Source organism: Periplaneta americana, chromosome 7 (genome assembly GCF_040183065.1).
Source record: "Periplaneta americana isolate PAMFEO1 chromosome 7, P.americana_PAMFEO1_priV1, whole genome shotgun sequence".
Taxonomy (NCBI): Eukaryota; Metazoa; Arthropoda; class Insecta; order Blattodea; family Blattidae; genus Periplaneta; species Periplaneta americana.
The window spans coordinates 169,337,225-169,361,133 of NC_091123.1; the positions used below are offsets into that span (position 1 = coordinate 169,337,225).

A 23,909-nucleotide genomic window follows, 5' to 3' on the forward strand; every position below is an offset into this window, starting at 1 on the left:
TGTGGTAACAAACATAGGCTGAAGTTTCACGTAGCGGACGTCGATCAGCAAGACCAATGCGAAGGCCACCGCACCTCTGAGCCCGCCGTACGACATCACGAACTTCTCCACCTTGTTCAGCTTATGCAAACGGAAGCGGTTCGCAATGGCCGTCAGAAATATCACCCCTGCGAGAAACACAACTACTCATGAGTTCTCTGAAAATAATGGAATCAAGAAATAGTGGACACAAAACTAAATTAAAAGAAGGTATAAGCGTCCAAGATAATAGAACGTCTGGAAGGAGAGAGTCATAATATTTTACAGAATCACATTTGCATGATGACATTTTAACTTACCGCTTTTCAGAATAAACTTTCTATTCATTTATTTTGCGGTTAGTTTATTTAGGTTTGGTTCAATTTGTCATCCAGTATGCCATCAAGGATGGAGAGGAGCAACAAAATTTATGCTTTCTCCGCTCATATTGCTACTAAAGCGGATAATTAAAATTTGCTTAAACAAGTAAATTGATTATCCAATAAATTTCATTTAGTCCGATTTTAATGTTTTCCAAATTGAACAAACATATAAATATACGGTCAGGAGAACGCGAATTCGATTATGCGCACTGTTCAAAACATACAGAGGTGAGCCTGTCTGGAGAGAAATAAAAAATAGGTTGCAGCCGCCAAATTACTCTTCAAGGAACGACCATTCTTATAAATTGAGGGAAAGAAGACATAGGACGGACGCTGGAAAGTTTTCTTTTCTCAATCGTACTATCAGGGACTGGAATGCTTTACCTGCAGACTTACTAAAGGCTTTACCAACAACCAAAAATGTACTGTATTTAAAATAGGCTTAAGGACTTTACTAATAGGCGGTAGTATATTATACTCAGTATTTAAAGGGTGTAATTGATATTTTGTTATTGAAGTGTTCTATCAGTGAAGAATTATGTTGTGTCAGTGAAGTGTGTTGTGTCAGTGAAGTGTGTTGAGTAAGTAAAACGTGTTCCTGTCAGTGAAGCTTCATAGTTTATAGTGGCAGTGCAAAGTATTTGAACAGTGAAATGTTTTTGAAGTGTTAGTGAAATCAGGATAGAATCAGTGAAATGTGTCGTAGTTCCAGTGCAGTGAGTGAGTTGACAGCGAAATGAGTGTAGTGTTGAAAGATACTTGTGCAGATATGAACATAACATACTCGTGGGTTTTAGTTCGAACATAGGTTTAAGGTACAAATTAGATTTACTTTAAGTGTTATTTTAACTTATCGTGCTTCATTTAATTTAGGATGTTCCCTGTTATTATTATTATTGTCATTATTATTATTAATTATTGTTAGTATTAATTATTAGTATTATTATTAATTGTATTTTTTATTAATTGTGTTTATTAGTGTCTTTATTTGAGTGTAATTAGTTACCACTGCCACCGGGTATATACCCATTGCAGTGTGAATACATACATACATACAAAATATTATCATAAAAATCTGATGTTTATTCTACCAGAAGAAATATGACATGTCCTTTAGCTGAAACTAATGTTACACAACCAATGGAATAAATCATAGCCAGATATAACTGTGTTGAAATATGCCCCTGTTACGTCATGCGACGTAGAACGGAGTTTTTCTAAGTACGAGCCGCGTCCATAAAGTAACTTTCCCACTCGTCCCACAGCTAGCAAACCATATGTTGCGCGAAGCGACTCCGTGTACGTGATAGAGTAATGTCCTGGCATGACGCATGCCTAGCGGAACTTCCCGAGTGCTCTCAGTAGCTTCGTTGCATTGGTAGAAGATGGACGTTCCTATTCCAGCTCCCGCCGCGTGAAGTGCGGACAGTGATAAATTTTTTGAATGCACAGGGCATAGCGCCGATTGAAATTGATCGCCAGCTGTGCCAGGTCTATGGGCCTAACGTCATGACTAAGCAGATGGTGCGTTGCTCCACAAGGTCGTCTGTGATGATGGTTGGCCTCCCACTGCGCTCCTCGTCATGCACATTTTGGCGTCCTGCTGAAAATTGTCTACAGCAGCAACGCACCGTCTGCTTGCCCATAGACCTGGCACAGCTGACGATGAATTTCAATCGGCGCTATGCCCTGTGCATTAAAAAAATTTATCACTGACCGCACTTCACGCTGCGGGAGCTGGAATAGGAACGTCCATCTTCAACCAATGCAACGAAGCTACTGAGAGCACTCGGGAAGTTCCGCTAGCGCATGCGCCATGCCAGGACATTACTCTACCACGTACACGCAATCGCTTCGCGCAACATGTGGTTTGCTAGCTGTGGGACGAGTTGGAAAGTTACTTTATGGACGCGCCTCGTACAAGACTATAGTTTCTGACAATCGAAGGTCCTTCAGGTTTGAGGACTTGAAATACATGTCGTCATCAAGTGCAACTTTGGTGAAAATGAAGATCAAGGTAATATTATTTTGTATGTAGTTTTGTTTAAAATACACTCTTGTTTTCATGAAAAAATTAATTCAGTTTATTCTATTTTTTATAGGGTTAACAGTTCGTTGTGATCAATACAAAGAGTTTTGGAGAGTGGTGAATAGAGAAGTTTTATGTCATTTTTGGATAATATTTAATACGTTTTGCACCCTATTTCCAAGTTTTATGTCATATTTTGGTATAATTTAGGCATCAATGTTTGCATATTTCCAGATTTTTAGGTCATAGAAATAATAATAATAATAATAATAATAATAATAATAATAATAATAATAATAATAATAATAATAATTTATTTTAGCTGGCAGAGTTAAAGCCGTAAGGCCTTCTCTTCCACTCAACCAGCAAAAAGTATATATGCATATGCATGAACTTACAAAGAATTCAACAATTCGATTTAGATGAGAGTTACATGTATACAAGAGTTATTTACGAATTAAACAACAAAATACTATGAACTATTAATTAAACATTGAAATAAACTGTGTAGCAGAATTAAGCTAAAGTACATAGAATGTTAATATATTTCAAATAATATTAGATAATAGAAAGAGATTATTATGAGACAATTTTGAAAATACAGCACTATCAGGATGCATGTCTAAAGGAAGAAGTAACAATGTAGTCAGTGATAGTTTAAATCAATATGATTGGAGTGAAATGCTAAGAAGGTTATCTTTTAAGTTGTTTTTAAAAGTGTTTATTGTCTTGCAGCCTCTAATACTTTGTGACAGGGAATTCCATTGTCGCGAGGTGGATACTGTAAAAGATGATGAATAACGAGATGTTCTATGAAGAGGTATACTTAGCCGCCACAGATAAGTGATCTGGTATTTACGTCGTGGTTAGAGTATAGATAAGAGAAACGAGACGAAAGGTAATTTGGTGTTGAGGTGTGCAGAATTCGAAAGAGTAAAGACAAAGAGTGTAAAGTTCTGCGTTCTTTAAGTCGGAGCCACGAGAGACTTGCGAAGGACGGTGATATGTGATCATATCGTCGGATGTTGCACACGTATCTGACGCACATATTCTGAGCTCGCTGTAACTTGACTGACAGTTCAGAACTTAGGTCACTTAAGAAAACGTCACAATAATCGAAGTGCGGCATTACTAGGGTTTGTACTAGGGTAAGTTTTAGTTGCTGAGGCAAGAAGTTTCTCAAGCGACTCAAAGAGTGAATGGAGGAACAGATTTTTTATCGTTTCTTTAACATGAAAATTCCAACTTAGATTATTATCAAAAAAGAAGCCAAGATTTTTTACGACAGATAAATAAGGATTAGCGTGTTGTTAAGGGTAACAACTGAAAGATTACTGTTATTAAGGGAGTTAACTAAACGCTTATGTCCAATAATTGTAGCTTGAGTCTTACTTGGATTAAGTGCGAGTCCGAAATTGGCCGCCCAAGTGGAGACAGTGGCTAGGTCACAATTCAACTTGTCAATCGATTCATTGATCGTAGGAGCCCTAGTAATTATCATCGTTAGAAAATCCATCTCTCTTGCCCAGATTTGAAGCCGTGGACCTAGGATCCAACTGCAAGCATGCTTACCACTAGACAGCACAGAATGAAACTGACCTATGGTGCGGTACACGGAGCAGAAGAGGATGGTGAGCAGGACGAACCACGTGTTCCAGTCGTGGCTCTTGTTCACGGTAGCGACGCCCAGGAACATGAAGATGATGGTTTCGGAGGAGCTGCTCAGCATCTTCATGGCGTACTTGACAGTCGTGTGCGACTTGTGAGAGATGTTACCTTCCACGTAGTTCTTCATTGTGATGCCACAGAATGTGATTCTGCAACGATAGTAATCAAATAAAGCCTGGAACAATTCCAGAACACAGGTAACCAAAACTTCTCCAGCAATACTGACCATGCAGTATTGTGCCGTGCAGGTTTAAATCATGTCCTTCTACGTAATAAACAAATCATGGCCTTCTACGTAATACACGTGACACAACACTGCAGTAAAACCATGGTGGCCATGGGCAAATCGAATAGTGCTTCATGGATAAATCACCTGGAAGGAATACAAGTAGGAGGAAAAAATGAATTAAGCACATGTGTTTTAATTTTTCTGGGATAAGAGAGCGCAATCTCTTTTTATGAGAAGTAGGTAGACTGTCTATTCTCTTAGCAAACCATCTACCATGTCACAGAACTCTGCCTACCTGTCACTAACTTCAGGACTATCTGTTACATTACACGACTTAACTGTGACTGAATATTTTGTGTAAGAAACAGCTGTCCCTCACCAAACTCTCTAATACTGCCCCTGAATACAGCCTACCTGTCATTAATTCTCAGGGCGTATGCAAAAGTTAGTACTTTATTTATTTATTTATTTATTTATTTATTTATTTATTATTTTGCTAATAATTGTAACATACAATATAATATATACAGAAAAACTTTAGCTCGCCCCTGAAAGAGTAGAACTCGTGCTCAGGGGCGGATTCCTGAATTGAAATTAATAATTATACAATACAATTTGTCTTATGTCTACTATGCAATTATCTATATATATAATTTGAACTGGTAATGGAAATTACAGGAAAACGGCTGAACGGATTTTAATGAGTGAGCCCTCATTTTCATGCCTGGCATCCAAAGTTTTTCGGAAAAGTAGTAGTTTTCAGTGAAATTTCAATTTTCCTGCATAATTTTCCTATTTTCCAAAATCCATCTGTTGTCAGTTTTGAGAACTAATTTTGTTGAATCACGGCCGACTTGATTGAATTTCAGAACAAAACACACACTACAATAAACAATAGGCTATTACACGAAGGCCATGACCTGCAAGATTGCCGACATATTTAGAGCTCAATTCAATTTGTCATTAAAAACTGATTCTGCAGTGTATAATTTTCTGAGTACAGCTATGTATTGGATATTCAAATCTACGAAACTTGAGGTGGTTTGATGACATTAGTACCATTAGAAATTAAATATTATTATAGTTAATATCATGATGCGTCTATTTTTCATTAATTGTACATAATATTGATGCTATATTGATGACATGAAAGTGAAACGTTTTGTGGTTATGTAAGTAAATGTAGAGAATATCTTAATTTAGATCTTCAGTTCTATAATTTACTGAGTGGCTGCTATATATAACTACAAAACTTAAGTAAGATAATAATATTGTTACTAAAATCAAATATTTTTACACTTATTAACCCAGTGGGGTTGGGTCTTTTTCATATACTTAATGGCGGTGTAGTGTAGATATTGATATGTGTCATTGTCTTCAGTATTGGCTCGAGAGAGCGCAAAAATTACAGTTCCTAAGAAAAGACCAATAGGTATTACTTACTGATAAAATAAGAGGCCTAGAAAATTTTGTAGCCTCCAGATCATTTCAGCAAGATCTCTTAGTAGAATAAAATTATTTTACGCTCTACATTTCAAGTTCTACATGCAGCAGCTATACGAAAATGCTATTGTTCGAAAGCTTAGCAAACCTGACATTTTTTTAACTTTTCCCTACAATCCACAATGACCTGAAATAGCTACTGCTATCGTCCTGACATTGATACTTGCGTTTTCGCGTTGAAGCTCAAAAACTGAAGTTGGATAGGTTCAAGAAAAAGTATTTGGCCTAAAAAAAATCCATTCAGAGGGAGTATGTTTCATTATTATGGAAGTTATCAAAAAGACAAGTATTCTGCATTGAAAATAAATCTGAAAAATTTTTATTTGGACGTCTAACGAACTTAGTTTGCAGCAGTATTTGCTGCACAAGCCACTAGTAGTATATAAATTGAAATGTACAATTTTTCAATTTTTATAAAATCCATACATAACTTTTTAAATTCAATACTAGAACTATTAGAATTGACAAGATTAGGATATTTAAATATAAATTTGTTATATATTCTTGGGCCTAAATTACTACTATGATTAAATACTGTAACAGTGTTGCATTTTGGTTCAAACAATCTTAAAGAATTCATACCTTTTGTTTCATAACTATGAGAATACAATTCAAAATTATTTCGGTTTTAACGTATGAATTTTATTAATGCAATATAATAAATTTGTCTTACGTTAAGTACATTACAGTCTAGAAATACATTTTGAGATGGAAAATCAATAGGTTTATGAAGACATATTTTAATTATTTTCTTCTGTAATAAATAAAGTGGATTAAAATTGGATTTAAATGAGCTACCCCATCCTATAATTCCATACATAATTACCGATTGAAATAAAGTTAAATATATTGTACGTAATAAACTTATTGACAAGTAATTCCTCAATAAAACAAAATAATATAGTCTACTATTTTACGTAATTTATTACAAATGTAATTAATGTGTTGGTTCCATTATAAATGATTATCGAAAATTATGTATTATTATTATTATTATTATTATTATTATTATTATTATTAAGTTATTATTATGAAAAGTATGCTAGAGACTGTGTTCCAAGATGGATATAAGCAAACTTGAACAGCAGTCATACGTGAAAACTGCAGTTCTTCGTGGCAGAAATGCTCATCAGTTTCGTTCTGAGCTACGAGAAGCATTGGGTGATAGTGCGTTGCCTTATTGAACTGTTGCAAGTTGGGTAGAGGCCTTCAAACGTGAACGCGTAGCAACTGTTGACGTATCTTTCAATTTCCCTTACCCATTGCCTCCTGTAGCCGGACCCAATTTGGTACTAGCATTGTGAAGCACATTCCAGTGACCTTCAGTCGCATATAGTAAATTTATATTCCTGCAGCTTTATTGGCAGCTTATGAAATGACCCTCGTATTTGTGATAAAGTAACTTTATTTGACGGTGTTAAAAAAGGCCTTTTTTACGCAACATTAATATATCCTTAAGGGTATATGTACATGAATGACCACAAATATTATCATAAAATGCAGGCTCTAATTTTCAAAAATTTTATAAGGAAATGAACTCACAATTGAACAAAAATTACAAGGTACCACAACAAGACTTATTAGAACTTAAATATCTGATAAAATTATAAAAAGGTTACTAATATTTTTTAGAATTCACTTTTTACTTTAAATTAAATTTTACAAAATTTGAAAATTTTCACAGATATTATTTCATAACTCCACAACCATTAGAGATAGAATTCTGAAATTTTGTACAGCTGTCAAAAAAAAAAAAGTGGCCGCACTCGTGAACAGCGAATATTTTCAAAGTCCACTTCGGGTCGCGGCGATGTTACACGATGCATGTGCTTGTACAAGCAGTTCCGGAACTATGAAAGTGTTCCACATCTGCGCCTCGTAGACCAGCGGTAGAGTGCTTGTTTAATGATTCAAAGGTCGTGGGTTCGGGCCTTCTTCAAGTTTTCATTTTATTTTTAATCGTTCTTTAGCGATGTAAATGATATTCAAATTATCATTTATATCCAGTTATCGTTCTTTATGGATATCACGTTATTTATATTTTGTTATCGTTCTTTAGAGATATGAATAAAATTCAGGTCATCATTTGTATTCTGTTATCGTATTATAACGATATGAATAATAATTATTATTGTATCTCCAATGGGGGTTAGCCCTATTTTACATATGTATGTTAGGGCTATAGTTTTATACACAAAAAAGATAAGCATAAAGAGAAATGGAAAAGAAAATTAAATTAGCTTACGCGATGTAAACAAAACATAAACAATCCGTAAATTAGGCATTGCGATTGCAAAACAAATATCAGGTATCAATTTGAAACATATAAAAACATTAACAACACACATACGTAACACTTCTATAACACAAATATGCAGCTTTCCGTACCATACATCATAAATTAATACACAATAGTCACACAAACACAATCAAACTATAATTACGACATTGCGACGACATCAAGCATCCCATAACTAACTCACATACATAACAAATCAAGCATCCGTTACAACACATACACTTCAACATAGTAACCACACTTTTAAAAGTTACAAATTTGGCTCCAAGAAGAATAAATAGGACACTGTTACTAATTACTATTCTTCTACAATTTCTTAAATACATCTGTAATAAATCTGTGAAATTCCGATATGAATAATATTCACGTTTTTTATATTGTTATCGTTCTTTAGCGATTTAAATAATATTCAAGTTATCATTTATATTCTGTTTTCCTTCATTAGCATTATAAAACAATATTCAAGTTATTTATATTGTTATTGTTCTTTCGCAATATATTAATTAAACAAACCGATATTTATCATTTATATTCTGTTATCGTTCTTTAGTGATACTGTATAAATAATATTCAAGTTATTTATATTGTAATCGTTCTTTAGCGATATAAATAAGATAAATTTAATATTAGGTTTGGAAAAATCCAGTTGCATAATACTGGTATTAGTTTTTCTTTTTGTATTATTACATTGTACTAACTTGAACCACAATAAAATGAAAAGGAGTAACGAGGAATTGAACCTGAGACGTTGACATCTAAATTCCGACGTTCGTCCGCTGAGCTACGAGAGCAAAAGTGTGGAAACATTTTCGGAAAAATTGGCCCAATCACACTCTAAGATTTTCTGATGATTCGTAGAAGCTAGCCCAGGATGCAGGGGGCAAAGGCTAATTGAGATTTCCCGGTCTCTGACCGGGTCAAACATCCTGATAGAATTAATATTTAACCCTTGCCGTGACTTTCGGTGAAGTCCGGAGGGCCCAATTAGTCAAATCCACTCTCCTCATTTCCACGCTTGGGCCCCCTGGAATTTAATAACATGCGAAAGAGAGAGTGGTGTGCGGAAAGCAACGGGATGCTACCGCATTTAGGCCTATCCTTCCCAAGAAAACTGCAAACATGAACAAAGGAAGCTTTTAATAGAAGAAGAAGAATCTTCTGCGGACCTCTGGAAAAAGAACTAAGGAAGAGACTAGTGAAGTGCTTTGTGTGGAGTGTGGCATTGTATGGGGAAAGAACATGGACATTACGACGAAATGAAGAGAAACGAATTGAAGCATTTGAAATGTGGATGTGGAGAAGAACGGTGCGTGTAAAGTGGACAGACAGAATAAGAAATAAAATTGTGTTTGAAAAAGTGAGTGAAGAAAGAATGATGCTGAAACTGATTAGAAAGATAAAAAGGAATTGGTTGGGTCTCTGGTTGAAAAGAATAATAAACGACATTAGGATACGTGGATCATATGCGGAGACTAAGAGGAAGGCAGAAAATAGGAAAGACTGGAGATTGCTGGGTTTGCAATGAAAGACCTGCCCATGGACAGAACATTTATGTGTGTATGTTCAGAATGCCTGGAATATCGTGTCTAAGAACAGTCGCTATTTGCAAAGACTAGTCAATTCCATGCCCACTCGACTGCAAGATGATCGAGATAAGAGGAAGATAGACTAAATATTGAATTGTGGCTTTTTGTTTTGTGTTTTGAACGCTTAATTTTTTGAATGTTTTAAGGCCGACACCAGTAAATTTGTTATGTTTATGCCATGAAAGATATTTTATTGAGAATAAAATCTTTTTTCTTTCCATTTGCAGCCACAATATCATAATGATAATGATAAAGTCATGGCATAATATATTAATGAACCTGATGTTAATTACTAAAATAATCATAAAAGAGAAAGGAGCCATTATGTCTAGTTTGTCTCTCTCAAAAACAGAACAAAAAAGGACATAAAAAGCACGAGGTTGTAGTCGAACTCAGGACCTCATGAATAAGAGGCCTGAACGCTACCATTATGCTATCGAATAACACACAGTATACTTCAATTATAACTGTAGATATCAGGCAACGTGGTCCAACAACATGTAACATCGCCTGTCTCCGAATTGTAGCGAAGATACCCGAAGGGAACTTTGTTCCAGGAGAGCGGCCACTTTTTCTTTTGACAGCTGTACACTGATTTTGCATGCATTTATGCAAAAGATAGACTACAATAATGTCCATTTGTTTGAAAATAGAAAAATTAGGTCACAAAATATTATGTAAATTTTAATATATTTTATATACAACAAATAAACAATTAATTGTATTAAAATAAACAACTCTACATGTCTGAGAGTAGTCTACTTTTCAGAAATAAGTGTTTATTACATGCAGGAAAAATATTAAAGATGTCAGAGAGACCATAACAATGTTATGGTTACCAAATGACGTAACTGCAGAATTTTTTTGTTCTTTTTTTTTTTCGTACTTTGATAAAATTGGATTGAAAAATATTATTAGTACCCTTTTTTATACTTTTATCAGATATTTAAGTTCTAATAAGTCTTGTTGTGCTACCTTGTAATTTTTATCCAGTTGTGAGTTCATTTTCTTACAAAATTTTACAAATTTAGAGCCTGCATTTTCTGCTAATATTTGTGGTCGTTCACGTACATATACCCTTAAATCTCTTGAACAGATTCCAATTAATAGGTTTAGTCACAGTAATGTAATCTGACATAATTAGGAACATTAAATCCAGACGTTTGAGATGGGTAGGGCATGTAGCACGTATGGGCGAATCCAGAAATGCATATAGAGTGTTAGTTGGGAGGCCGGAGGGAAAAAGACCTTTAGGGAGGCCGAGACGTAGATGGGAAGATAATATTAAAATGGATTTGAGGGAGGTGAGATATGATGATAGAGACTGGATTAATCTTGCTTAGGACAGGGACCAATGGCGGGCTTATGTGAGGACGGCAATGAACCTCCGGGTTCCTTAAAAGCGAATAAGTAAGTAAGTAAGTAAGTAAGTAAGTAAGTAAGTAAGTAATGTAATCTCACACTTACGCCAATATCCCTGACATATGGAAGATTTCGGCGTTGAGGTAGGCCAGGTACGCCATGACGAAGATGAAGATGGGTTCTATGACTCGGACCTCGTGAGTATAGCGCGTCACGAGGCCTGTGAGGAATCCCCACAGAATTCCTATGAAGGTGCCTCCCAGCGCCACCACGAAGAAAGACGCGAAACCGGCGAGCAGGTCTGTGTACAGAATATTGCTGGGGCCCATCTCCGTGTACGCCTCGAACATGTGGTACAGCACCTGAAACAGTCGAAATTACACCTTACATATACAGGATAATTCGTGAGGATTTACCGTCCCTTACGGAGCTTATTTCTGAAGACATTCTGAGCAAAAAATGTCAATCTCAATTTTTTCAGAATTAGGCCCGTAACACACTTGCAGAGTTTTCGCCAGCGAGAAAATAAAAAACTTGATAACATGGATTCAAATGGACGTCACACACTGGAAGAGAGTCTCGTTCGAGGCAAAAACCTCGCGCGAGTTTCTCGCTGGAATCGCTAACTCAGCGAATTTTCTTGATACATTTATCAAAGATGTTTGACATTTATACTCTTTATGACGATTGAATGTAGAAAAAGATATCACAGGTGGCGATGAATTGTATTGTTTTTATTTGAAAATGAGGAAAGATGGCTGATAATTGCAGTCAGAAACTTATCGAACTTGTACGATGTCACCCGTAGACCTATTTATATGATACACGGGATGAAAACTATAAAAACACGAAACGTAAAGAAGAGATCTGTAGACAAATATCAGGTTATCTGAAAATAAATAGGGCTATATTTTATTTTGATGAGATTTAATAGTATTGATTAAACATTTGAAATAATGTATCTATATGTCTTAACAGTTTACATAATTTTAATCAGAACATAGCAAAGAATCCTCTATCATATCATGAATGGCAAAAAACTGAGGTCCATTCAACCTGAAATAACGCCTAAACGTATCATCATTCAAATCGAAACCAGTGTCCAAAACTCGCCCTTATTTTCGTAAGATACAATGTGATTTTCAGATATTTCTGGCTTTAATTTTAGGCCTACTTTTTCTTTTCATTAACAAAATATGTTCATGTAACTCCATTTCCTCATCATCTGAATACTCAGATTCAACATAGCGTTTGTACGTAATTTGTAAAGTACGACAATATACTTACAGGTTATATATTTAAGTACGGTACGCCAATATACGTAAATACATAACCTATAATATTTCCCCCAACGAGTGATTACTATAATCAGAAAAATGCTTTCTGCTTGAAGACAGTGCATAGATGATCATAGCGAGGTGTGATCTGTGATAGCGAGAACTCGCCAAGTGTGTGGAGGAAGGCTCTTAGCCTCTTTCTCGCAACACATTTCTCGCTAGCGAAAACTCTTCAAGTGTGTTACGGGCCTAATACTAATTTGAAGTTGTTTTTAAAATATCATTATTGAGTTTTAAGGGTAAAAGAATATTACAGATAAAGGAGGAACTATTCAGGAGTATCATTTCTTTAATTATTTATTATTTATTTATTTATTTAACCTGGTAGAGATAAGCCTTCTCTTCCCTTCTACCAGGGGATTACAACTACAATATTAAGAATACAATTGCAATTAATATTAAATTTAAAAATACAATAAAAATCAAAGTACTAAAAGATTAACTGATTAATAAAAGCTAGACAGTTTATTGTAAAAGTTAAGAAGGGAGAAACATTTTTTATTAATTAAATAAAAAATGCTTAATAAGTTTGCTTTTGAACGCTACTAAATTCCGACAGTCTCTGATGTCACTGGGTAGGGTATTCCACAAGCGCGAGAGAGAGATTAGCTAATATTCTGAGGCTAAAATGTGTTGCGAATTCCATAGTTGCTTGGAACAATTTTTTTTTTTCGATTTTTAACTACAAAATTACATTTTCTTACGCATTTATCACAACAAATTGTTACAAATCATGCCATTCTTGTAAATTCTTTAAGACTGTACATTAGGACGCATAATTAAACTTTAAAAGAATCAAGTTCCTAAAATCGTATGATATGTAACAATTTTTGTGGTAAGTGCGTAAGAATGATGTAGCTTCTAGTTAAAAATTGAAAAATAAAATTTGTACAAAGCAATTAACAAAACATTTTTAGCGTCAGAACACTAGTCAATTAAATAAATGATACTTCTGAATAGTTCATTCTCTATTTGTAATATTTTTTTACCCATAAAACTAAAGAAAAAGGTATTTTACTAGCAACTTCAAGTTAATGTAACTTTGAAAATATTGAGATTAGAACACATGTTCATATGTCATTTTTTGCTCAGAATGTCTTCGGAAATAAGCTCCATAAGTGACGGTAAATCCTCGTGAACCACTCCGTATATACTAAGTAGGAAATAAGATCACAATGGATACTTAATGTATTAATGATTAAGAAAAATGATTAAATATCTAGAAGTAAGTACCTGACTGTGCAAATATAAAGCTGAACAAACAGTAACAATTTCGAAACATTTGCAATAATTTTGAATACTCAGTTTACTGCATTGCACTCTACGGGGTAAGAAAATGCTTAATGAGTTTGTTTTTGAACACAATATTAAAGAGTACGAAAAGAAGACCCTGGGATTGAACCCTAACAGACAGTCGAAATATTCATAGAACTCATTACCGGTACTCTAGCTGATTTGGGAGATCCGGGTATTAGAAATTAATATCAACTTGTTTATATTTATTTATTATTTTATAGGGAAACCACTTTGTAAATCGTCGTTGTTTCTGCAATAACTCCTAGGTGCAAAATATAAAATTTTTCAGTAGGAAGAAAAAACACATTTATTCATCCTATGGCAGCCGTACATAGGAGACTGTGAATTCTTACATTTTCGAAAGAAAGAAATATAATTACATATAGGAGATTTTATTATTTGCTGTATCAATATTTAAGTTATTTAATAGAGCAAAAAACTGAAAATCGATAAATATGTCACATAGGAGTTATTGCAGGAACAATGACGAAATGCAGTTGTACTGCGCATGCGCTAATCTCCCTCCCACAATTCTTGTTCATGGCGTACGCTGAGTAGGGAGTACAGTTGCGCCGAAGTAAAGTGTAGTGAAGTGAAATATAATAGTACATTATACAACGAGCCTATAATGATAGTAATTAAGAAGCGAGTATGGATGTTTATGAAACGAGCGCAAGCGAGTTTCATAATTTTCATACGAGCTTCTTAATTACCATTATAGGCGAGTTTCATACGACTTTTTATGATCGACCATATTTCTAATTTGAAATTATTCAGATGTATACATTTTATTTGTGTCTGACAAGATCGGAAGTGACCTTGTTCTAGGTCGTGAATTGTGAGATGTGCGCAGACACGAAATTATTGATTTTTTCCGAGGAACAATAATGTCATTGACCTTGATGTAGCTAATCCCGTTAAACTTGGTATAACCTTGATTATTCAATTCGATATTGAAAAACGAGATGACAAATTGAATTTATTTGAATATTATTTACAATTAACGCTAATTATATTATAGTAACAGAACATAACCTTCTGCGACAGTATTGGATTTCCAGCCTCCGTGACTTTTCGCTAATTCTCTTTCGATTGCATATCCGAGAATAATCGATACTTGCGGTTTTATAACGGTACAAAGCTGACTTGTCATTGGCTGAACACCTATAAGCTGAGTTGTCATTGGGTGAAAACACCTGTACTTTAATGAGTAGGTGTACTTTAACGACATGCATTAAAGGACTGCTACCAGGTGTATAATTACTACATTTCGGCATGGTCGAGCATAAAATAAATTAATGAATACTAGTACTAGGTATGTGCATTTAAGTTATACCAGAGTATTGCCATGTATTGAGAAGTAGTGTTTGATCATAAACTCATGGATGAATATTCTCCCGAAAAATGGAAGAAATTATATGAGCATGTGCGGAAAATAGAGGACAAATATTTTGACCAGTAGTGTACGTTTGAAGCGGAAGTAAACAAAGTAATCCAATGAGAATCACGATAATAGCGGCCTAGTACCGCCGACTTGGTTTAAAGCGCAGATTTTGATTGGTGATCGGCGTCGGGGAATGCACAGAGGGGAACACGCAGCAAATGTGGGAGAAGGAAGTAGGTTAAGGTTTCCGCCATAGCTGCATTTTCTAAGTGGTCTAGCTATAGCTATTTTTCAAACATTATTAACACTAAAATAATACAAGCGCTGCGAGTTAGAGAATTTCAACGATGAAAAGTGTCTAAAACAAGTCGTGTTGTGAGTGATGTCTAATAGTACATTATGCAACGAGCCTACAATGAAGGTAATTAAGACGTGAGTATGGATATTTATGAAACTCGCTTGCGCTCGTTTCATAATTTTCATACGAGCTTCTTAATTACCATTATAGTCGAGTTTCATACGACTTTTTATGCTCGACCATATTTCTAACTTGATATTATTAATTTTTTAGCAATGTTCCGTATGTTGTGAGATGTGCAAAGACGCGAAAGTATTGATTTTTTCCGAGGAACAGATATCCACATTGACCTTGCTAGGCCATAAGAACCTACAGAGATAACATTGAAATTAAATTAGACATTGAAAAACGAGATGACAAATTGAATTTATTTGAATATTATTTACAATTAACGCTAATTATTATGGTAATAGAACATAACCTTCTGCGACAGTATTGGATTTCCAGCCTCCGTGACTTTTCGCTAATTCTCTTTCGATTGCATATCCGAGAATAATCGATACTTGCGGTTTTATAACGGTAGAAAGCTGACCTGTCATTGGCTGAACAGTTGTAACCTGAGTCGTCATTGGCTGAAAGACCTGACCTTTAATGGGTAGGTGTACTTTAATGACATGCATTAAAGATCTGATGCCAGGTGTATAATTACTACATTTCGGCATGGTTGAGCATAAAATAATTTATGAACGAATTTAGTATGCATAGTATGGCCTAAAATAAAACATAAAGAAATTAATACAGTTAAACTACACACGATTCAACTCCAGAAATTTTTCATATCGACGTTGGAGGTTTAAAAATATTGCCACAATTATGTCCCGTGAAATTGAATGTAACACATGTCTGATGTTCCTATCCATTTGGACAGCACCACGAGTTACTGGATCGCGCTAGGCGTGTACCTTCATAATGCCTCACAAGTAAGCATCCGGTGCCGTAAGATCCGGAAATTCGCAGGATAAAGATAGGCCTGGCCTGTTTCCTCCGAGATGAGGCCTTCGTCAAAGAGTTGTTGAAGCAGCCACAATGCTTCCCCAGCGGTGTGTGCTGTCGCATCATATTACCGAAACCACTACACTGTTTACTAGAACTCTGATTCCTAGTACGACAAAACCGTCCAAATAACTAACACAACGGGTGAGACAGACATTACTCTACTGCGTGTTCAGTTCAAAGTGTGTCATGGCTCGCTGTATGCCGTCATGTGGCTAGTCGATGCGCCTAGAGAATTCAATCTTCCCACACTTCCGCAGAAGCGTATTACTTATGTGCCAGAGAAGTTGCCTAGCAAGTACGGCGTTCATTCTGAAGAGTACTTACCGATACGTACGGTAACGCCGGTAGTGGCAGGAATGTGAACTGTTTGGAAACACGTACTGAGGTGAGTTTTTTTCTTACTGTAGGGATATGGGGAGAGGGTTAAGACGATTACTTACGTATTTGTTGACATTACCTTCGACGGTCAACATGGACACGGAGCATTTGATTTGTATTGTGGAATGTTGCCGTACGCAATAGATGATAACAAATACCCTGCGGACGACTTGCCCGCGCAAAACACAGTTCGAAAGAGGTTATGGCAGCACACAGACCGTACAGACCGCCATCTGTTGCTACGACGTTTAAGTTATAGGCTACCGTACACGTTCTCAAGTTCAGATTGAACGCCTTGATTAATAGGCAACTTCTCTGACATAAAAGCTGAAACTCGCTTCAAATCGCTGACTCACAACACTGACGTAATGACACACTTTGAAATGAACACCCAGTTTAGGGCAAACTTGGCTAATTTCGTGACACTGCTAATTTCGTGATATTTCGTTTTAAATTTACCACGAAATTGTACCAGCGACAAAATGTAACTTTGATGGTAAAGTATAAAAGTCAGAAGATGTACTATAACATAGATTTTTCACTGCGCCCTTGCAGTGACGTGAGCGGATTTTTTGGAAATTAATTGAAGAGTTGTGAGATCTATAGCTTTGAATTTATGAGTGAATACACCATGCGTTTTCCTTTGTTAAAGCTAGAGTTTTTAGCTGTGTTTTCTGCTCCAAATTGATTTCAATGGTAAGTACTGACATTGTACACTTCTCGGTGAAAAATAGGCTATATGCCTATCAATGCACCGATTATGTAACAGAGTCTTATCTTGCAGTCAATGAGAATGACATTTCCAGAGTGAGTTAGAACTATCCGAGGGAGCTACACTACCCCGGTCACACGCAGTCCGCTTATTAAAGCCCCTGTGGCGTCGCTGGATATGTGTAGCTCCCACGGACAGATGTCGCATATAGGCAGATCCTGGAACCAAATCCGCCATGTCCTTCTGGTCGACATGTAAACTGGAAATGAAACTAATGAAGGCGAAATGGGTCTAGGTCCAACGCCTAAAGTTATCCAGCAATTCTGCTTCGAGTGGTTAATGAACAGTCTCAGAAAAAAACACCAACCAGGTAACTTGTCCCGACCAGGATTTGAATTCCTGCCCGCTCGTTTCACGGCCAAGAAATTTAACCGTTACTCCACAGCGGTGTACTAAACTACAGTGTTGATTTGAATGATCTCTTTCTGTTTCAGTTTGCAAATGAAGAGTGTTAGTCTATGACCAGAGCAATAATTCATGAAGGACATGCAATTTATTTTCGACTATGATTCACTCAAAGTACATCATACATGCTTATTATCACTCTAATATTGCAGAACTAATTACTACAAATCAAACGTGTGATCGCACAGATTTGTACCTGCTCTCGATTCCGAAATATTACTGAAAGAGGCAGAGCGAAACGGCTAATTTTATACAAAACTTCGACGTCTTTATGCCCATAGCGAGGGAAGGCGGTGTCATTGGACGTGGCTACACAAGTTACGTTGGTTCATGGTCTAATACTAACAACATTAGTATTCGGTTACGGCTCAATGTTGTTAGAGCAAACATTAGAAATTCTGTAATTTTTTGTTTCACCATGGACCCCGAAACGGGTGTCCATACTCGATACGGGGAAAGATGTATTTTACTGAAAAATCGTAAATCTAAAGCAAATAAAATAATTGTATTACTTATACATGTCAAATAAATTCTGTTCAATTTGTCAAAGAGAACATATTGAAATCAGCGAATATACTAAAGCAAAATCACGTGAGAATCACAAGAGTTCGGTAATTTTTTGTATTTCTTGAAAGAAAACAGATGAATGTTATTACCTCCACAGAAATGGTCTTGGAACAAAGTTGTTATATTGAATATAAACTATATTTCTGTTATTTTCAACTCATTTAAAACTACAAACTTAACATCAACGCCTCGTACTATATTACTTAATCGATAAAAGCTGTCCAATAGCAGATAGGCTATATTTCACCTGCTGGAGTATTCTGTATGCGTCACGGGGAATTACGTTAAGATTGAGAAAATCTATAACCCTGCCGCCACAAGTTTATTTTCCAGACGATGATCTTTTATCCTTCATATAAAACATGAGGCAGCCACGCAGTAGTAGTAATAGTAGTGGTGGTGGTAGTAATGATAGTAGTAGTAATGGTAATGGAAGTGGTAGTAGTAGTAACAGCGATAGTAGTAGTGGTAGTAACAGTGATAGTAGTAGTGGTAGTAGTAATAATATTAGTAGTAGTGGTAATGGAAGTGGTAGTAGTAGTAACAGTGATAGTAGTAGTGGCAGTAGTAGTAGTGGTAATGGAAGTGGTAGTAGTAGTAACAGTGATAGTAGTAGTGGTAATAGTAGTAATAGTGATAGTAGTAGTAGTGGTAGTAGTAATGGTGGTGGTAGTAGTAGTAAAACAGTGATAGTAGTAGTGGTAGTAGTAACGGTGGTGGTGGTAGTAGTAGTAGTAGAAGTAGTAGTAACAGTGATAGTAGTAGTGGTAGTAGTAGTGGTAATGGAAGTGGTAGTAGTAGTAGTAGTAAAAGTGATAGTAGTAGTGGCAGTAGTAATGGTGGTAGTAGTAGTAAAACAGTGATAGTAGTAGTGGCAGTTTCTTTATTCCTCACTGCGTACACTATTCTCTTTAACATAACATGTCATAGGCTTCTCCCAAATGCGTCGATTTACTCCACAGATTCTAGAAACGAAGTGTAGAGCATACGAATTCGGAAAGCACATTATAGAAGCGTTAGGCCTACTTTGCGAATTTACTTGACCGGTAGAGTAAACACAAAATAAAAAAGTGAAAAAGTTTGTGCAATTACTCTTCATACACTTCTTATAAGAATAACATCGGTCATGATATAGCTACAGTATTTATTATTTCTGCGTTACTTTAAAATGAGTGTGGGTAATTTAGAAAATATTGTTTTCTGCAATAACATTAATGAATTTTATCAGGAAATATTATTTTGAAGATGTCGCCACGGTGGCCTAGTGGACAGAGCGCGGATTTATAATTCTGTGGACCCGGGTTCGATCCCCGGTTTATAACTTGTGTTGTGCAAGTCCGTGGTCCAGGCAACACAGGTGTTTTGTCCAGGAAGCTCCGGTTCCCCTGTGGCACCCCAAAAAGTCTCCATCATCTTCTCATCTCATAGCGGGTGTAGCGTAGACCTATGGCGCAACCTGGGCAACGACTCTGTCGGTAAATTGTCTACATAACTGACTTCATATGGGTGAATGACGTAAGTCAAATACCCGCCATTAATAAAAAAAAATTAATTGTACAGGAAGAGAAATTCTGTTTCCGCATCAACAAGATGGCACATACCGAAGACTTGATATAAGGAGCGGCACTTACCACAGTGACCGCGTCGTTGAGCAAGGACTCGCCGAAGACGACTATGTACAGGATCTCATTGACGTGAATCTCTTCAAAAACGGCGAGCACGGCCACCGGGTCCACGGCAGAGATGAGGGCTGAGAACAGAAACATGTCCAGCAAGGGCGTCTCGCACTGGAACAGCCCGCTCTGGCCCACGGCCCACAGAGACACGCCTGCAACAGAAAACATTTGATGAAGTGCAGTATGCCTCCACATACGAAGTATTGTGAACAGTATTTGTGCGTCTGGATAAACCGTCTTAACGCCAAACTAATTTGAATTAAGTACATGATAATATCATCACCAGAGGTAAGTAGTTCGTACCAAAACTGTTAGGTTGTGCGAGCTTGGACTATATATCCAACGAATGAACAGTAGTAACGATGCTTTTACTGTCAACAAACCAGCAAAACAAACATGTACAGTCGGGTAGTAACAAAATAGAATACAAAACAAAATAGACAAATAATAATAAAAAAACATTTGACAATTAGAATATTCGTAATGTTGAATGTAAAATTATTTCCCCTATATAAAAGAATAGCATATAAATATATAATTATATGTATTTAACCTTGTTACACTTAATAATAATGTAGTTATTAATATTAATATCAATACATAATTCAGTTGTGTTGTGTTGTGATTCCAATTTAACATTATATTCAGGTAAGTGTAATTAAATAATATATAACTTATAGATCTACTTGTTATAAATTAAACATGCACGTGACTATTGGACAGAAATGTAATTTATTTCTTGTGCTCAGATTTTTATTAATATGTCCAAGAGAGGAAATACGAGTAGCAAGGTAGAGACTTAGGAGTGTGTATTTTAAGTAGAGTATACATTTCAAAGTGCTATTCTGTTTTCGGAATTCCGGAATTCATACTAATCATTTCACGTGATCAAACAAAATACATTTTTAGGTTAGGTCTCGTCAATCGTAAACTGATTAGTCAAAGCATTGAATTTCATGTTGTCAGACAAAATACATTTTAATACTAGATCATACTAATCTACTACTTACCAACAAAATGTACTAAAGGTCCAGGAGGAAAATATACTCTTTCACAAATTACTGCACCATTTAGAAAACACCTCCCCAACATAAATATGAGATGTGATAAATAAGTAAATAAGCAAGACATTTTTATTGTTATTGCTATATTATCAATAATAATAATAATAATAATAATAATAATAATAATAATAATAATAATAATAATAATAATAATTTATTTAAGCTGGCAGAGTTAAGGCCATACGGCCTTCTCTAACTCAACCAGGAGTAAAACTGCGTTACAAAAACACTACAAATTTACAAAATACACTACAATTTTACACACAAAACTGAATAAGATAATAATAATAAAATGTAAACAACAAGTAAGTAGAAATCAGACATAATATATAACATACAGAAAGAAAGAAAAAGGATAATAAAATGTGAACAGCAGGTCAAAATAAATTAGACATACAAAGTATAAAAAAATAAGACAATTATTGATAATAATAATAATAATAATAATAATAATAATAGTAATAAAATAGTGCAGTACAAAGCATACAATGAATACAATGCTTTTAAGTACACACGTACACACAGTAAGGAAAATTATGATTATATATAGCTCAACTTATCACATTATAGATATACCATTATCGGAAAATATGAAAACAAAAATATAAAATAAGTTAAATATCACTAGAACATAAAAAAATGTGAATACGTGGAAACATGCAATACAACACTTGTCATAATAGTAAGTTAGTTTGGCAACTAATCATAAGATAATTTTCTAACTTGGATTTAAAAGATTTCAATGTTCGGCAGCCCTTGACTTCAGGCGGCAGAGAGTTCCAGTGACGAGAGGTAGCAACAGTGAAAGATGAGGAATACAGAGATGATGTATGAAGTGGAATTTCTAGCGTGTTATCGTGTTGTGATCGAGTATTAATATTATGATAGCGAGAGAGAGTATGAAAACGAGCGAATAAATAATAGGGGGATGAAGATTATTATTATTATTATTATTATTATTATTATTATTATTATTATTATTATTATTATTATTATAGTACATGGCATTGTGATTCCTCTTTTGGTGATATTTAGTATTAGTTGGCAACACTGATGAAGAGACAGCCAAATTAGCCTTTTAGGAACTACTCTTACGTGATCCGTACTATAACAGGGGGGGGGGGAATAAGAATTGCCAAACTGTTTAGAATGTTATTTAAAATGCTTCGAGTAGACAGTTAAGATATTTTAAAATAACATTTTCAACTTCACTTTCAAGTTTGTTGAGATGATCTTGAAGTACCGCCTACCTAGAACATCCACTGACACAATTAGCTTTGTAAAATAAAAGGATCCACAAAGCACTTTCAAAATAAATTGAAGGGTTCAGAGCCACAGTGGGCTAAGCGCCATATATTAAAAACGGAGAAAAGGAGGGTTAAAATTAAGAGAATGCCATAAATCAATGAAACATTTAGCAAGTAATATAAAGTATGCACATTAAAACTAAATGATATATCAATCTTCATTAAACTATGATATTCACTTAATTTTAACCCTTGCTTTCTCCGTTTTTAGTAAATGGCGCTTGGCTCGCTATGGCTCTGAACCCTTCAATTGCTCCAAGATTCTACCTTTCCGTAGGGAAAGACAGCACATTTCGTTAGATCAAAGTCGCTCTTCACTGTAAAGTCCCAAGACAACTTACTCACGAGCCTTTCAAACCTGTTTACATGTTCATGTATTATTGATGAAGCCTTCGTACATGTTTTAAAATTGTACCGAATCCAAAGTCGTTAGATAGATTTAATAGAAAATGTATCACGGAAAGAAATATACAGAGTGAGAACAATTATCTCAACATACTTCTTGAGGAAATAGATGGAACAAAATGAAACACATGCCAATAAGTAACCACAGGCCAGAAGTGCTTTCTCAGAAATATGTAGACGTTTAAAATGTTTGCCATATAGTTTATGACAACTAGTATCATATTCTATTCGCTGACTCAGCAGCAGAACTGCAAAACATGATTGTGGAACTAAATATCAAAAGTACTGACATTGGACTGACCATGAACTACACGAAAACAAAAGTGATTACAAACGCACAGGAGATCCAATCAGAGTAGGCGGCACAGAATTGCAGTATGTCTCTGAATATGTGTATTTGGGTCAACTGGTTACCTTCTCACAAAGAAACCAGAAAGAGAGCAATAGAAGAATTTCATCGGCATGAAGGCGTTCTGGAGCCTGAAGTTCATATGGACGGACAAGACAATCAACCGCAATCTCAAGTTCGAGGCACTAGAGACATGTATAATCCCAGTTTTGCTATACGGCTGCCAAACTTGGACATTGTCCGAGAGACAACGCTCAAGTATACAAACATGCCAGAGGAAGATGCAAAGAAAAATACTGGGCACCACGCTACGAGACAGAATGACAAACAAAACACTACTGACGCAGCAGAACGAGCCACGGCAACGAAGTGGACCTGGGGGGACATGTGGCGAGACTACACCAGACAAGATGGGCCTACGCAGTCACGATGTGGGACCCCTACTTCGGAAAGAGAGGACAGGGAAGACCACGGCTCAGATGGTCTGAAATGTTTACCAGAGAGGCGGAGAAACAATGGTCGAGGACAGCAAAGAACA

General features: G+C 35.7%; 1 protein-coding gene across 5 annotated transcripts in view; it reads right to left on the reverse strand.

Moving 5' to 3' along the window:
• Positions 1-23,909, reverse strand: part of Nhe2 (Na[+]/H[+] hydrogen exchanger 2) — a 178,203-nt gene that overhangs the window by 78,739 nt on the left and 75,555 nt on the right. For all 5 annotated transcript variants that reach the window (XM_069831806.1, XM_069831810.1, XM_069831808.1 and 2 more), the window contains exons 2-5: positions 20,202-20,398; positions 11,183-11,439; positions 4,030-4,247; positions 1-167 (exon numbers count right to left, since the gene is read on the reverse strand). The exon at positions 1-167 is cut by the window's left edge and continues 36 nt beyond it. In XM_069831806.1, coding sequence (XP_069687907.1) covers positions 1-167; positions 4,030-4,247; positions 11,183-11,439; positions 20,202-20,398 — 839 coding nt within the window. The remainder of the gene's footprint in view (positions 168-4,029; positions 4,248-11,182; positions 11,440-20,201; positions 20,399-23,909) is intronic.